We start from the raw sequence: 17820 nt of genomic DNA, 5'->3' as shown, positions 1-17820 counted from the left end.
GCATATGTGTGGAATCTAGAAAAATGGTACAGATGAACTGGTTTGCAAGGCAGAAATTGAGACAGATGTAGAGAGCAAACGTATAGACACCAAGGGGGGAAAGCGGACACCAAGGGGGGAAAGCGGACACCAAGGGGGGAAGCGGGGGTGGAGTGGTGGTGGGATGAACTGGGAGATTGGGATTGACACATACACAGTGATGTGTATAAAACAGATAATAAGAACCTGCTGTATAAATAATAAATAAATAAAATAAAATTCAGAAAAATAAAAACAGAAAGTTAACTGGGCATCCTATACTGTATCTGGTAACCCTACATGAAGCACATACATAGACACAAATATGACACCTTCTTATCTTCAGAAGACTTACTAAGAGTAAGGGAAATAGGGCTTCCCTGGTGGCGCAGTGGTTGAGAGTCCGCCTGCCAATGCAGGGGACACGGGTTCGTGCCCCGGTCCGGGAAGATCCCACATGCCACGCAACGGCTGGGCCCGTGAGCCATGGCCGCTGAGCCTGCGCTCCGCAACAGGAGGGGCCACAACAGTGGGGGGCTCACGTATCGCAAAAAAAAAAAGAATAAGGGAAATAAATGTATACATATAAACAAACTAGTACACAGGAAAGGAAAGTAGTTATGTAGCATTTAAAGAAAGGAGCAAGGGGCAAAAAAAGTAAACTGGGAACACAGTAAGAGGGGCTGGGGAATGGTTAGAATCAATAAGTATTCTTTTTCAAAAAGAAGATTCAAAGGAAAATAAAGAATAAGACAGGACACTGCTTAGTTAAATCCTCAATTGTAGCCACACATACTTGTGTATTCACCAACCACACTATTCCATTATACAAGGTGGCTCAGTAACACAGGTTTTTAAGTTATTTGCCATCTATGGCACAAATCAATTTACATTTAAATTACTTCAAAAAAACATGCATTAACAACCTCTCAATAGAAAGATGTACAAAAATGCCAAACTCCTAATTTTCTGACCTATCTCCCTCTCAAATCTAGTTATAGTTTTGTGCTTATTGTACCCAACATATCTTATTAAATTCTACCCAATGTGGATGGGGCCAGTAAGATGAAAATCTTCACAGTATGTCACCCTTTTTCTCACTTTCTATTGTCCAAGCAACTGTTTCCTATCTCTGCCTCTTAAGTAAACAGCTTTGTACTTTGTACATTTCAAATAGATAAGTGAGCAGATCATTTTTAACTAGATGCAAAAACTACTGCTTCTTTACTTCTTTACTTCCTGCTCCAACCCTCTTCAGGTGTCCCCTTCTTCCTGCAGGCCCAGTTACCATTCTTCATGACACAGGCCAACCCTGATTCTATTCTATGATAGGAAAATTCACACAACTAAACTCAAAAGTTAAATAACACACTGTGTTGCAGGACATATGCATAAAAAAGGTGTAGTAATGGAATTTGTATCATTCTTACTCATTAACTCATCATATACCTTCATACAATCTTGCAGATGAAAGGATTTCAGAGTTCACAGTCCATATCCCTCTCATTTTTATAGATGCTGAAAATCTTGTCCTATGTGTGACTACTCTAAATTAACAGGGCAAGCAAAGAACCAGTCAGATGTTTTGATTTTCAGCTTAGTATTAGTATTTTTCCTGCTAAATTATACTTCTACGTACTCGTACTACATCTTTTGACTGGTAGCTGATATATACCATGAATTTTAATTCTACTGCATATTTTTACTTCTTTTTGAAAATATAAAGGAATCTAAAAATTATGGTTACTCAAACAGCAATTTAAATTATTCATTAATCCTTCATAACAAAGTAACCTAAAAGTCAGCTTAACTAAAAAACAAGAAAGCAGATTCATCTTTATAGTAGGCTGTATTTTTAACTGCATAAGAAAGTGTGAGAGAAGTATTTGTATATCACAACAGACCAAAACGACAAGTTCAAGACATGAGACACTGTCAGTATCAAATCTTAAAAAAATGCTGATCACTGTATCTTTTATGAAAACCTCTTTACTGAGAAGTATTCTACCTATCTTAATAAGCATATAAACACTTTTGAGGTTAGATTTTTACAATCCATTTTCCTAGAATTTGGAAAGGTGGAAAAACTATTCAAAAATTATTGTTTGTATTTAATTTAAAGATATGTGGCTGGAAGGATCTATAAGCTCACAATCACAGATTACCACTGACAACCCTTTTCAATTATCTTACCTTTGTTGAAAGTACTTTAAATGTGCTCTGTTCTGGTATTATAGGATGAAGAAGTCTCAGCTTCAAATTATAATCCTCTCCAGAAGGAAGTTTCACCAATGCGGACAACTAATGATCACAAAATTAGTAGCACATTTTATAAATTTATTTAAAGAAGGGTAAAGTACTTAAACTGACTACAATTACAGAACTTCAGTACTGCTGCAGATTATTTTCAAAACTTTCTATGGAATATCAGACTTAAGAATCTCAAAATAATCTTTTAAAAATCTGGTATCCTTCGCATGAATTCTCATATACATAATTAAGTAGCAGAACAGAGTATGTTTCATAACACATACTGAACATTTAAATCTCAAGGAAACTCAATCTACAAGAACAAAATAATACAGTACGTAACAAAGAAATATTCATGTGCAAAACATCTAGTTCTACCATGAACTCTCTTAAATATCTATCACAAGGTTTTCTACTAAATGCTAAGAAACCAAGTTATTGAAAGTTATACTCATTTAATATGGTTAGTAAATTCTAAGATATATAAGTCACAAAAATTAAGTGGATCTTTTTCATGAAGTATCCACACATATGTGTAACCAAAGCACGTATCTTACTAATGTCTTTTATATTTGTCAACCAAATTCTGCTTTGAATTCCAAATCTAAAGAAAGAGAAAACAATGCACACCTAGCTATAACCTACAGTATACATACTCATCTCAAAACTTAAAATGATTCAAATGGAAAAGCAATGCTTCAGATTTTCATCAGCATTTTCCACATTATCTCAGGAAAAAATGATATATATCTAATAGACTACTATAGATTACTCTGCAATATATATTTATATTTACAAATAAACGTATTTAACCTCAACCAAAGATAATTCAAAAACTATAATAACCTCTTTTTCTGAAAATTCCACATTTACATCATTCTTCTGAACATTCTTGATCATAAGTGTAATGATTACTTGAGATTCTGTTTGATACCAGTCATACCTATAAAAAAGAAAAAGGAAACTTAAAACAGAACTTAAATTTTCTTAAAGTTGTTGCTTGTTTTGTCAAGATAAAAACTGTATATAATCTGATGAACAACAAGAGCTCCACCTTGAGGAACAAAATAGCAAAGCAGCTGTTGATTCACAGAAACAATTTTATGTAACTAATTTCATATGACCTGTACTAAGGGAAGAGAAAAGTAAGGTTGATGATGTCCAAAACCCCTCCAGTGGATTTAATAAATACTTACATAATTTTCTAGGTTCTAACATATCTCTAATACTGTTGTGCTTAAGCTAATTGCTTTTTTTTGGCCACACCACACAGCATGAGGCCACATGCACAGCTAGTTTTAAAGATAAAATTTATTCTAACAGGTAACAATTCTAATACACCAACAGTTTTATCCTCTCATTTCAACCTAATACTAAGAAGTAAACACTTCCATCCCTATTTTACAAATGAAAAAAAAAGTAAGCTCAGAAGGGTGAGGCAACTGGCACATCAGTAGCAGGTGTTACACTGGACCCATGTCAACCTGACCCCGCACTCCAGGATCTCTTTACTGAAGCTGAGGGCAAACAGCCCTGAGCACAGGGAACAGAAGCAAATGAGCTAAAATTAAAATAATTTAACTCATTCTGCCAGGCACAATATTAAACATAGTACCTTCCTTCAATCTCAAAGTATGTGGAAAGATTAGTGTGCCTAGAGATTCTAATTATGTGTATCTTTCCCACTGAAAGCTCTAAAAATATATCATCACTTTCAAATTAGAGTGGATTATAAACTCCATGAGAGCAGAGCTATTTATCTATCCTGCCACTATCACATTCCCAGGACTAAGCACAGTACCCTGATACATGGTATATTTATTACATCAATGTGGGATTATTTTATACTCCAAACGCTCCAATTATTAAGTTTATGTACCCTACCCCTGCTCCTGTCACTAAAGTTCCTTGTTTACTAGGTACTTGGAGAGTCATCCTGTATCTCCCCAGAAAGAACACGAGTAAATTGTTTTAAGATTTTCAAGCCACTTTACGTCAAAAGCACTGGATCTTTAAAAGACTCACAGTTTTCCTTTGAAATTCAGTTAGGATGCAAAGCTCGAGATTAATGCCTTGTGTTTCTTTCTGTTACACTAAGAATACAAGCTGTACACACAGCTAATGACCAACTAAAAATAACTCAAATCCTTGCTAAATACTTATTCATGATTGTAACTGCTGCCCTCAGCAAGTGACTTTCAACTCATGCAGAATTATTCTATGAAAAATTTACTCCACATATAAAAGGCAGGTAGAGTTACAATTCTATCAAGTCTACTAACTTATTTACCTAGGTAACAGCAATAACTTAAATGGAAGAGACTCTCTTTAATACATGGAAAGGTGACATAATGTGGAATCAGGTGAAGTAAGTTTTAATTGGCAATTGATCTGATTTTAACCTTAATATAAACACTAATTCAAATCAGTTAACAGTTTTACAATTAGTTTTTCAAGGCTTTAATATGATTTCTTTTATAAACTAAGAAATACTTAAATCACAGGTAAGGACTTGCTTACTATTAAACAACAGGGTTTTTTCCCTTTAGGCATATTTATCACGCATTATGAAAAACAAACACTTACTTGATTTTTGACTGATAAGTCCTCTGGGATGCAGACTGATTTTGACAAGTTCAAAGAGAAAGATTTTTACAAGTTAGTTTAGTAACTGCATATTAAAAATGTATGTATTATTAATTTACCCAGTGTTATAGTTTGATATGGAATACTTTGATATGGAATAACTACATGAAAACTTCTTACAGAGCATGGTATCCATAACTGTTAAATAATACTCATCTTCACAGGAATTAGAATACTCAGTTGTTGTTTTTTAATTTTATTTTTTTTAACATCTTTATTGGAGTATAATTGGTTTACAATGATGTTAGCTTCTGCTTTATAACAAAGTGAATCAGTTATACATATGTCCTCATATCTCTTCCCTCTTGCGTCTCCCTCCCTCCCACCCTCCCTATCCCACCACTCTAGGTGGTCACAAAGCACCGAGCTGATCTCCCTGTTACTCAGCATTTTTAAAATTTTACGAGTTTCAATTTCAAAAAACCGTTTTTCTTCTAAATTAAAAGAAGGATAAAAAACAGAAAAATTTCTGAAGATATGTTTGGAAAAGGTTACATATAAAATGTCCAATTTCAAGATTCAGTAACTCTCTAAGCTGAAAATAACAATAACATTTAAAAAAACATTTTTAAGACTATAGTATAACCTTCAGGCTTAACAATGGCATCAAACTGCTCTGGAAAAACATGTGAAGCACTATTTCCATGGTGCCTTCCTGATATTGTCTTACACCATTTATGGCTGGCCTCTCTGCAACAAACATCACTGACCACTGAGAAACAAAGTGACTCTTAACCAATCCAAACTTTTCTAAACTACGTGTGCCAGTTCAGACTGTAAATCTAAAGAACTTGTCCTGGGTCAATGGTGGCCTCCAAGTTGTCCCTAAGTAAGAAGGGAAGGGACAGCGTTTGGAGGAAGAAAATTAGTAAAACTGCCCTAGAGAGATATGTAACTGACAGAAAGCTTATTCCGAGTCCAGCCTCAAATATACTTAGTAATAATATAATTAAGTAAAAACACAAAGGATAGGGGCTTCCCTGGTGGCGCAGTGGTTGAGAGTCCGCCTGCAAATGCAGGGGACACGGGTTCGTGCCCCGGTCCAGGAAGATCCCACATGCCGTGGAGCGGCTGGGCCCGTGAGCCACAACTACTCAGCCTGCGCGTCTGAAGCCTGTGCTCCACAATGGGAGAGGCCGCGACAGTGAGAGGCCTGTGCACCGCGATGAAGTGGCCCCCGCTCGCCGCAACTGGAGAAAGCCCTCGCACAGAAACGAAGACCCAACACAGCCAAAAATTAAAAAAAAATTTAAAACACACACACACACACACACACACACACAAAGGATAAAACCTTTGGACTTACCACCTCAGGCTGTGATCCTATTAAAAACATAAAAAGGAAACATTTTCAGGTAACAGTACGTGTATAGGCAAAATTACATACATGATTTCTATGGCACAAACATAGTGATTAAGCAAATCAATTCTCCATGCATACCTAATAAGGGAAAGGGGTTTAACTGCATCCTGGAGTCACTTGAGACTCCTCAGTAGTTTCTTACCAGTAATACCACTGCAAAACAAATCCATCCAAATTTCCCTTTCAACATATCGAATGAGGTAAAAAATCAAAATACCTTGGGAAAGCCCAACCTAAGAGAACAGCCACTACTTAAATTATAAGTTATAAAGTTCAAAACAAACAAACGTCAAACATTTACTTCTTTTTAAACGGAAAGACCACGGGAAACCTGCATACTTACCATTCTGAGCTTCTTGACACCTTTTAATCCAGACAATGAAATCAGCATCTGTACCTAGAAAGAACAAACTGACTGTAACATCACTCATCCGCACAACCTCACATATTCATTCAACAAATAATTACTGAATACCTATGTTCCAAACACTATTCTAGGCACTGTGGATGCAACAGTGAATTAGACAAAAATATCTGTCCTAACAGAGTTTATAGCTATCGTAATATTAAACCTGTTAGTTACTTGTTCATCCTGAAGAATTCTGATGTTTAAAAAATCAATTTTATCTGCCTGCCAATGCAGGGGACACGGGTTCGATCCCTGGTCCAGGAAGATCCCACATGCCACGGAGCAACTAAGCCCATGCACCACAACTACTGAGCCTGTGCTCTAGAGCCCGCGAGCCACAACTACTGAAGCATGCTCCATGTCCCCTATGGGGCAAAACCATTCCCAGTTAGGAGCTACTGCTTTGGAGAATTGTGATAACACTCTATCATAAGATGAAGATAAAATGATAGTACACAATTAGGATTATGTACTGTAACTATGAGATTACTTACAACCTTTTTGTACTCTGCAGAGTTTTTGATACTTGGCTTTTACAATTTCTATATATTATGCACAGATATCTATACTGCTGTGATAATTTTCATCTATTTCTCTCAAAAAGGTGATATCAGAAACTCACAATACTCTCAAACCTCCATGTTTCTTCAATACCCTATCATACTTTACCCCAAACTTAACACTTCATTTCTCAATAAAAATTTTCATTTTAAGATTTCATTATCTCAGCCATCTGGATAATCACTTAAATAGACTTCTGAATGTGAGAGCAAATTATACTTTCACTTATCCATTAGAAAAAAAATAAAGCCAGACTAAGTACTTGGGAGCACACTAAGTGTTTATGTAGTTTTCTGCTTCTGATGATAGTTTATCTGTGATTTAAGTGCTAAAGAAAGGCCAGTTTAATCAATTTTTAAGTAAATTCAAATTCGGCAATCAACACGAAATGTCATCAAGAAGAGAAAAAAGCTGGGTTTCTATAATTAACTTGAGATTACACTAACAAAATTCAGCTATGGTATTTAAGACACATAGGTATAATGGATTAGTGTACTAACATATAATTCTAATACTTACTATCTAATTTCTGTCCTTCTGTAAAAGCTTCTAGAGCAGCAGCATAGTTTTTTTCATGGTATTCACATATCCTGCATGAGAATATTAAAAACAAATACACACACATGAGATCATGAAAAACAGCCTTCTTTCTAAATAATAAAAAAAAGAAACTATTTTCCCTACTATTAAAAGAAAGAATTTAAGTATATGTTAATAAGCCAGCCAAGAGATTTCCTAAAATACTCTACTATAATATCTAGTATAATTCCCATTAGAATCCAATTTTGGAACTCATTTCAGAAGGAATTTCTTGATTTTAATTGTATATACTTGCTTATTCCAAAATATAGTTATATTAAGGAATTAAAGACGTTTCTGATTCTTAAAGAATAAAGTCACACTTATCAACAGAAACAAACTGGGATATAAAGTACACAGATAACAGAGTCTTCATTAAATGTAGCCTGTCCAGCTTGGGTGAGGAACAGATGTTCTCTAGTCAATTAAATACAGTAAATTCCAAATGATGAAGCAAAAAAGGGATGTGAAATCCAAGAGTTTCATCTAGACTTTGCCTTCAACCATCACTATTTTAAACTATATATATATATACTAACTATACTACAATAAAAGTATAAAATATACCTAAAATTGAATCCTATCTCAGCTATAAAATGTATAAATACAGAATTTACTATTTATATAAAGTTTACAATTAATTCATTCAAGAAACTATAGTCCAGACCCAGCAAGAAGAGTAGTTACTGCATACCCCTTTCTCAGCAGAGCAATGGAACTATTTGGATTAAGTTCAAGAGATTTCTTTGCATCAGCAACAGCGTCTGCATATGAAAAAAAATGGGTTTTTTAGTCAGTTACTTATGGATCCTAACAAATACTACACACAAAATTTGAATTAGCCTCTGATTTTTAAGTTTTCAAGCTGGTGGAATGGACAAATGATTTTAAATTAGGAAAAGTTAATCCAAAATAAAATTACCCTCATACCTTCCTAATGACCTAATATTGAACTTCCTTCTTAAAGCGCTTCAGGCAATGAATAAAGCTCTGTATCACAAAGTTCATCTAATTTTCTCATTAACATCATTTATGTAATCTGACTCAAGGTATTTAATTTCTCCCTACTCAGATTATCTATCCAGATAATTAAAATTACAGAATATAGAAATACATTCTTTTTATAAAAAATAAAACAAGGGAATTCATTTAAATACTTTGTAAAATAGTAAATTTGATGTTATTCTTTGTTAGCATATCCAGTAACCATGAATGAAATCTGTACAAATTCTACACCCACTGAAGAAAGAACGGACAACCATAAAATTTAAATGGGTGATGCTTAACATGTTTGTCACATTTCGGCTACTTTACCTTGTATGAAAGACCAAGTTAAAAATCCTGGAAGATAACCTTTATTTTATTTGATTCATTGTATCTTGGGCAAAATTTGTAAGTAACTTATAGAGTCAATATACTTTGTAAGAAAAGTTACCACGGTAATTCCCAAGAAGAATGTGACAATAAGCTCTTTGACAGTAATACTGTGCATCATCTGGTTTCTGCTCCAGAGCCTTAGTCAGCTCCTACAAATACAAACACGTTGAGTGTCAGTAAATGTTTTTTAAAAGCCATCGAATTCTAATTAAACATGATTTTTAATCAAATAACCTATTATCATAAAGTATTTGGAGAAAAGATAACAGGGAAACAAGTTTGGAGCTTTTCTTTCCAAGAGGATCAATATCCCCCTTTCTCCTCCCTTCTCCCCTCAAAAGACCACAACTGAATGTAACATCTACCTAAAGCACTTAGCAGTTCCTGGCCTACAGCAGAACTCAATAAATGGTCATTATTTTCACCTCATTTATTCTGGAGAGTTTAGTTCATATACATTGACCACCACTGATTTTCTCCTTCTAATTTGGAGAAGATTCAAAGATCATGTAGAGTTTGAGATGCCTAGAAAATGTGAAGCTGTCCAATAAAAACAAAAAAAATAAAAATTTAAAAAATGGAAGTTAAACCTAGAGCTCAGAGAGGTTAATGGAACCAATAAATACATAATCAAGTTTACGTGGTCCTCTCCTATCCTCTTATCAATGGCCTAAGAAATTACAGCATTCTGTCAAAAGCCCAGATACAATATCTCATAGATAGCTACTATCAGTTGATCAAGAATTAACAGAGCGATTAAAACTCTGCCAGTCTGGGCAGTCACAGTTCATAAGTGGTAGCTGGAACAATACTGATGCAAGAAGAGAGAGCACGATCAGTGAAGCCAAGGACAAATGCAGGCAAACAGGAAGGCTTTGATTCTCTACCCATTGCCCACACACCCTAGGGACTTGGTAGTTTTCTTAACAGGCAAAATTACTTCAATAGCCACACATGTGGCTTTGCTTGAACCTCGCAGTGTGATTCTCACAAAGCAATGTATACTATACTTGGTAATCGTAAACCTAAAACCCAACATACCTAAGATCTAAACCACTTTTTACTATCTTAACCCCTATCACCCTGATCCAAGCAGTAATGAAAATCAGATCTTGTTACTATGTCTCTGCTCAAAACTTTCCAACATCTTTCCAGCTGACTCATAGCAAAAGCCCAAGTCCTTCCGATGATCTGCAAGGCCCTCCTCGATATAACCTTCTGCTCTCCCTCTCATCTCACCTCTTAAAACTCTTCTCCTTGCGCCACCATTCTAGCCACAATGGCCTCCTTGCTGTTCTTCGAACATCTCAGGACCCTGCACCTGCTGCTCCCTCTCACTAGAATGCTCTTCCCCCAGATGTGCGCAGAAAATCCATTCCCTCACTTCCTAGTCAGTGACTGCGCCAGAGATAGGATTCAAATCCAGGTCTGTCTGACTCCAAATCAAATTTTAACCACTAAACATTGCCTCATGGTAAAATTTTACTCCAAGTTTCTTTCACACACCATCTAACATTTGTACTAATACAAGATTTTCTAATACTTTGAAATTCTTAAGCTAAAAACACCATCTTCCACTAAGCTTTCAAACAATTTTGAAAACAGCTGATGGCTTCCTACATATCTACTCAAATATATCATAAAACCACATTTCCAGCCTCTCCTCACCCAGAAAATGTATATTATAGGTCAAAAAGGCTGTTACAGATTATAATAATATCTGGATCATCAATTCAAAAAGTATTTTTATTTTTTTCAGTAGTCAGGTTTTTCTGTTTGTTTTTCAAAAAGTATTTTTAAACACATATTATGGAATAAACATAGGCCAGACACTGGAGGTTCAAAGATGAATAAAATATTCCTTTTCTTTAGGAGTCAGGTATAAACTTCTGAATTTTGAACCAACTTGCAAGTGACCTTTAAAAACACAAACCAATTGTTGGTTAAGGAGAACCAGTTATGGTCATTCAGTTAAATAAACTAAGCAACTGACTTATTAAGCTATCAATAAAAAAAGTTACCAAAAAACCACTCAACACAAACTGAACATTATAACACACCAACTTGTAAGTCATGAATAAAACACAACAATAAATTTATTTTGAATAAGGAATATACCAGAAAAAGTGACGTTAAAATAATTACTTGTGGTTGTCTTAACTACATCTGACTTGTGGCAGTGTTTTCAGTGTTCTACTGTTTCTGTGACAACAGCTGCTGGCTGCTAGAATACAAAGGGACTAAAGAGAGGTATCTCAAAAGGCAAGAACTTCAGGGCCAACATTTGAATCACAGCAGCAAAGGGCTATTTAATCAGACTTACACAAAACGTATCCAAAGATATAGTACTTCTCACAGAAAATGGGTTGTGTTATAGTTCACAAAAGTAAAGAAACCCATGAAGTGTAAAATATAATTACACTGAAATCTTTAACAAGATAATGATAAAGGAAGTACCCTGATAACACAGAACGAGAGGGGGAAAATTCCTTTTTAAGGCATTAAAATTGTTTAAGACTTGGATCTTAGAAAATTAATTTCCAAATCTTTGGCTCTCTTAAAATGCTATCCAAAAAGGTTACTTGTTAAGATTAAAAGCAAAAGCAGACTGCTCAGACTGACCTAACATTTAAAGGCCTTTAGCTCTGAATATCTCAGCCTGACTCCACTTGCCATTTTCTTCTAGTCACAGCTAAACCCCAATCATGGATAAACAAGAGTATCAAGCCTTCTCCATTCCTAAACTAGCAAGCACCCCTAGAGAAAAATCACATAACCATGTAGAACTGGTATACTTTATGCTAACCAGCTATGCCCTCAACAAAGCTATCTGTGGTCAACTACTTCAAAGTCAGCTCCCAAACAATTATATCATACACCCCAATCCTACCCACTCCTCCAGAAGATGACCCTGATGCCTTGAACCTGCGACTTGTCACTTCTAAACTCGATAACCTTGAGCAAGTTAATCTCTTTAGCCTCAGCGTCCTTGTAAATGCACCTCACAGTTGTTCCAAGAATTGTGGTAGGAGTCATTTAACACACCTGAGGGCCTACTACATCCCGGGCACTACGCTGAGAACACAGTGGTAAACAGATACACAAAACCCCTGCACTCTTGAAGCTTACATTGGGGCCCAATTCAGATAAGGTCGTCAGAGAAAACAGCTTCCTTGAGAAGGTGACATTTCAGAGAAATCTAGAGTGATGAGCATTTCCAAGCAAAACAAGAGGTAGTCAATAGAGAGTACGTTCTAGGCAAAAGAACTGCCAAGTCCAAAGGCCCTGCACCAGGACTGAGCTCGACACATTTGAGTAGCAGAAAGCAAGCCAGCGTGGCTAGAACCTAGAGAAGAATCTGTAAGATGTCTACCTCAAGGGCCTCACCCTTGTACCTTACATTACTTATCCTCATAATCACCCTTTCGAGTGGTCCTAGTTAATCCCATTTTACAGACAGGAAACCTGATCCAGAAAAGTGATAGCAGGAACTTTCTTGAAACCAGGCTATGGACCCAAGCAGTCTGATTCCAGAGCCCATGCTCTTAAGCACTACTCACACTGGGCCTCAAAAGATTCTCATAATCCACATATATGTTTCCTCCCTCTACTGAATTAAGACTTCCTCTGCAAAGTTTTTTTTACTTCCCCAGTTAGCCTCTGCTACGCTCTTTACTGTACCTGATACACCACTCCACTGGAGTACTTATATTTTAATGATCTGTTGACTTGCCTGTCTCTCTCCACTAGACTACAAACTCCCTCACTACAGTAGTTTCATCTTTAGCTCTCTGGCTCCCAGTACAGCATTTGCCACTAACGTTGTTTGTTTAATGAATGAAAAATGTAATCAGCTTGATACACTTTCTCTTTATTCTTAATTGATGGTCTTATATAAAAATGTGACATTTTAACTGATGTAATATCAAGCGACCTTAATTTTAAAATAGCTACTGTTAAACCAACCCTTGGGAAAATCTAGAGGGAAACAGACTCTCACTTCTCATCAAGGTTCTGGCCCTACTCATTATTACCAATTACTTAGTAATTAACATTTGCCTGTTTATCTCTGTGAGAAGGTCATCTTAAGTTTTAAGAAGAACATTTCCTCTTAACACAAGCTGGTTCTTATCATGATCATTCTCTCCACTCCCAGTTTTTGATTCAGGTGGTAGGTCCTGTGGTAGGTCCTGAGAATCTGCATTTCTAACAAATTCCCAGGTGATTCTTCTGCAGAAGGTCTGGGGATCATGCTTTTGAAAGCCGCTATTCTACAGCACTAGACTAAGAATCAGGAAACATGTGTCCTGAGGCCCCTATTCTGCCTCTAACTGGCCACATACATCTCTATGACAGATCACTTGGATTTCTTTGGGTCTGTTTTCTTCTGTAAAATGGACGGGTAAGGAGTACTGGCCTACCAGATTCATAAGTACTTTCAGAAAATCTGGGGTGGAGAATTCCCTGGCAGTCCATGCTTCCACTGCAGGGGACACGGGTTTGATCCCTGTTTGGGGAACTAAGATCCCACATGCCTGCAGCGCAGCCAAAAAAAATAAAAAACAAAATCTGGGGTGGGGTCCAAGAATTTGCATTTCTCTGAGTTCCTAAGTGATGCTGATGCTACTGGTCCAAGAGCCACACTTTACGGACAAATGTACTAAAGCTAATCACACACCCACACTATCCAATTTCACTCCTAGAAACAAAAAAACAAATGCACTCCCAAAAGAAAGGACTGCATGTGTTCACCAAAATACATGTACAAGAAAATTCACAGTGGTTTTATTCATACTAGCTAACAACTGGAAATACCCCAAATGTTCACTGTTAGAATAAACTGTGCTATATTAATACAGTGGAATACTACACAGCAGTGAAAAGCAAATAACTTATGGATGTATCTCCCATAATGTTTAAAGCAAGACAGAGTATCTACACTCAACTGAATACCTAGTGTATGATACTTTTTATATGAAGTCCAAGAAAGACTAACTGATGGTGACAGAGTACAGAACAGGTGGGTAAGAGGAATTATTGGCTGGGGAAAAACATGAGAAAGCCTTGAGAATGGAAGTATTCTATATCTTGATCTGGGTGGTATACATACATGTAAAACTTCAAGTTCATTAGTACAGACTTAAGATTTGTGTTAGATATCCCACTTCAATAAATAATTTTAAAAGTAACTGAGATGTAACGTGACAAAGAATTCATTACATTAATATGCTTTAATAGCAACTATTATATAAACTAGATTTCCAAAGGAGGCATGGGGCCTAAGAGGACCATAACAAAGGTAGATTCTGAAAATTAACAGCTATTTAGCTGACATAAGGAATTATGGAGAAAAACTCTCAGTGCCTCTGGTAACATTACTCTAATAGTCATCCCAAAAGCATCACTAGGAAACATCACAACACTACCGAGTAATCAACCACTTTATTTGAAGGTGTTCGTATCCCAGCCCCAAAAGCATAATCCAACCTAAAAGGCCCCAAAGGACCCACGCCCTGGTTTCCTCCCCACCTCATTTCTTACTCCACTTTCATCCCACTCTAACCAAATGGGCCTTCTTGCTGCTCCTTGCACAGCTGACTTCATTCCTACCTCAGCATCCTGACACTGACTCCTCTTCCTGCCTGAAATAATCTTTCCCCAGAGCTTCCAAGCTCACTCCCTCATGCCTCTTCTCAAATGTCACCTCCTCCACTAACCACGGAACAAATTTCTTTTAGAAGTCATAGCTAGGAAAAAGGTTCTCTTGCCTCAAACTCCTAACCTTACATATGTTAAGCCATAAGAGCAAAACAAAGTTTCCTCTTTTTTATGCTTCAAAGCAAGAAACCCCTGGCTAAATTTTGTGACCCACTACATCATGTATTCTTAGTCTGGGCTCTCTTTATTACTTCAAATTATTATTTAACTCTTGCTCTTTTGCTTTCCTTCACAGCGTTATAGTTTTTCACTTAACACAAACACAAAGTGCCTTCCAAGTCAGTTAAATACATAAATAAGACTTTAATCCAGAGCAGACAGTGCCTTCCACAGTTGCCCCCAAGAAATTGTTTTGAGAAATAAACAAATGAGTGGGTAATGAACAGTGACTGGACATCTGGAAATTTTCGGGCACACACGGGAAAAGGTTTCTGTTCCAATAGTGTGAGTTCATACACGCACTCAGCACAAACCTGGTACACAGAAATGGCAAGGATGATTGTCAAACGAAAAACCGAATGAATAAACATCAAGCCTTAGATTTCACTTTTTGCTCTCAGTCACAAATGCCATTTAAAAAACAAACAAGCCCTTTCAGACCAACTATGAATGTTACCTCTACCCCCAAAATGGAGAGCAGGTTTTACTAAGCAGCTCCAAGGATACAGGAACGGACTAGGGATGGGAAGCGTAACCGGGCCGCTGCGGGACACAGAAGGGAGAGGCGGAGTCTGTCAACATCGGGGCTGAGACAGGAAAAGCAGCAGCCCCGACCCCAGGAAGACAGTGCTGGGAAGAGGCGGGGTGGGCCGGAACCCAACGCGGCTGCGTTCCCCAGAGCACAGTGAACCGGCTCTCTCACCTCCAACGCCGCCTGGGGGTCCTCGTCGATCAGAGCATCAGAGAAGCTTCGGAAAAACCTGCCAGGAAAACAACGACTTCAGCAGGGCTAACTAAAGAAAGACGAAGGGGGATACAAATAATAGCAAAGAGAAGGAAAAACACGCACCTCTGGGCTGCTGCAGGTGCCGCAGCAGCCGCCGCCATCTCTAACAGTTACTGTTACCGCTGCTGGTGCTGCTCCTACCGAGGTTACCAGCTCCGCCGCCGCCCAAGGGGGAACTTCTGGAGAAACACCAACCGAGCTTCCGTCCTACGTAGCCAATGAGCAGCCACGTAGCGTGCCGCGAGGGGAGGGGAGGTGAAGCGCGGGCGCGTGTTGGGCTGGGACCTTGGAGGACCGACTCTCCTGGCCCACCCCCGCCCCCACCCCCGGCCGGCGAGCAGCCTGTCAGGCCCCGCCCCCTGCAGCCATGGTTACGCAGGGCGCGGCGTAAACCAGTCCCTGCGCGCACCCACACAGCCGCAGAGCCTCAGTGGGTGGTAGGTCGAAAGGACTTTTGTGTCGTACTGTTATCGCTCAGGAACGTGTGGCGTTTGGGGTCGTTTGTATGTCTGTTAATAATAATAACACAAGGCACATCGAGCTCCCTTTTCTCTGCAGCTCTCATCATGGCTCCCGGAGGCAGCCAAGCTTTTCGTGACCCGTGACGTTCTCGGCTACGTGTTCTTTTCCGGGAGCGAGTTCCGGATGGCGCGTCGATGCCGGGATCTTGGCGCTGGGAACCCTAAAGGCCTCGGACTCGCCGGAAGTCGCTCCGCCCTTGCAGAGGCTGGACTGGAGGAAACCTTTTGGTTCCGGTGCGGGTGAACTGTTCCTTTCCCCAGAACGACACAGGCCCAGGCTTTCTTCCTACTTGGCTTCCCAGACAGAAGAAAAACGTGTACCATCCGAAGGCACTGAAGGGAGAAAGGTGGCCTGAATTTGTCTCAGTGCTGCTTTACTTTCCACCTCTTTGGTCAGGCCTTCCGTCACCGCCCTTTGACCCGTGCAATTCAGATAGAAGAAGCTTCCAGCAAGTTCCACGGGACGGGGATGGGGGCGGGGGGGGGAGCAGGAAGGAGTGGGAGTGAGCGGCTCTCAGTAGAGGTAAACAAGTAACTGAACTGGAGTGTCTGCCACATCCAGAATCTAAACTGAGTCCTGGGATTCAATGATGTTAACGCCTTCCAGAAACTTAAGCCAGTTTTGTTCAAAGTGCTAAAACCAAAGAAGGGCAATAGTCAGTGATGTGATAGCAACAAGGGACGCAGCCGAATATAAGGTATACGGATGGAATCCTCAAATATGTTGTACCGGAACCTCAGTCTGGAAAGATGAATTCGAATTAGTGAAGGAAATGGAAAAGGCAATTCAGGCAGAATAGGCCGAATGTTAGAAAGTGATAATGTGAACTCTGAAATTGGTAGAGCCAAAATTCAAGCTAGAAGCAGACTGACTGGGTGGTGGAGAGGCAGGTAACTGCCAGATCATAAAGGGCTAGTTGTAATCTGCTGAGAAGTTTGGATGTAATTCTCTTAAAGATGTTAACCCGTTATAGGATTTTTACTCAAAAAAAGGCAGTAACAGTTAAATTTGCATTTTTATGTTATTCTGTCTGTACTATGGAAGAATGATTAAAGGGAAAAGAACAGTTGTTGGGAGACAACTGCTGTATTACAGGCCAAGTGACTCTTAAATAGGTTAGTGATTGTAGGGGATCGTAAGAATTACAGAAATAATTGAGGTAAAACTGTCTGGGTTTGCTGATCTCTCCTTTTGTGATCAATGCTTTTTGTATCATATGTAAGGCCTTGTCTGCTCCAAAGCCATGAGGATAGTCACCTGTGTTTTCTTCTTGTTGCTTGAGTATTTTACCTTTCACAGACAGGTTTATTCATTTTTATGAAAGGTAGGAGGTTGGGATCAAGTTTCCTTTTCCCCCCTTATGGATAGCCGATTGACCCAGCCCTACTTGCTGAAAAGGCTGTCATTTGCCATTTCCCCCACTAAATGATT

The 17820-nt window shown here is 38.3% G+C and overlaps 1 protein-coding gene across 1 annotated transcript in view; it reads right to left on the bottom strand.

The window, feature by feature from the left end:
- The window catches only part of SUGT1 (SGT1 homolog, MIS12 kinetochore complex assembly cochaperone), a 49725-nt gene extending 33560 nt beyond the window's left edge, over positions 1-16165 (bottom strand). The window contains exons 1-10 of the mRNA XM_079903381.1: positions 15931-16165; positions 15784-15841; positions 9262-9352; positions 8521-8590; positions 7767-7837; positions 6621-6674; positions 6221-6237; positions 4855-4889; positions 3115-3211; positions 2212-2319 (exon numbers count right to left, since the gene is read on the bottom strand). Of these exons, the coding sequence (XP_079759507.1) occupies positions 2212-2319; positions 3115-3211; positions 4855-4889; positions 6221-6237; positions 6621-6674; positions 7767-7837; positions 8521-8590; positions 9262-9352; positions 15784-15841; positions 15931-15968 (639 nt within the window). The 5' untranslated portion in view covers positions 15969-16165. The remainder of the gene's footprint in view (positions 1-2211; positions 2320-3114; positions 3212-4854; positions 4890-6220; positions 6238-6620; positions 6675-7766; positions 7838-8520; positions 8591-9261; positions 9353-15783; positions 15842-15930) is intronic.
- Between the last annotated feature and the right edge of the window lie 1655 nt (positions 16166-17820).

Source organism: Stenella coeruleoalba (genome assembly GCF_951394435.1).
Source record: "Stenella coeruleoalba genome assembly, chromosome: 18".
Lineage (NCBI taxonomy): Eukaryota > Metazoa > Chordata > Mammalia > Artiodactyla > Delphinidae > Stenella > Stenella coeruleoalba.
This window is presented reverse-complemented; position numbering and strand designations above follow the sequence as displayed.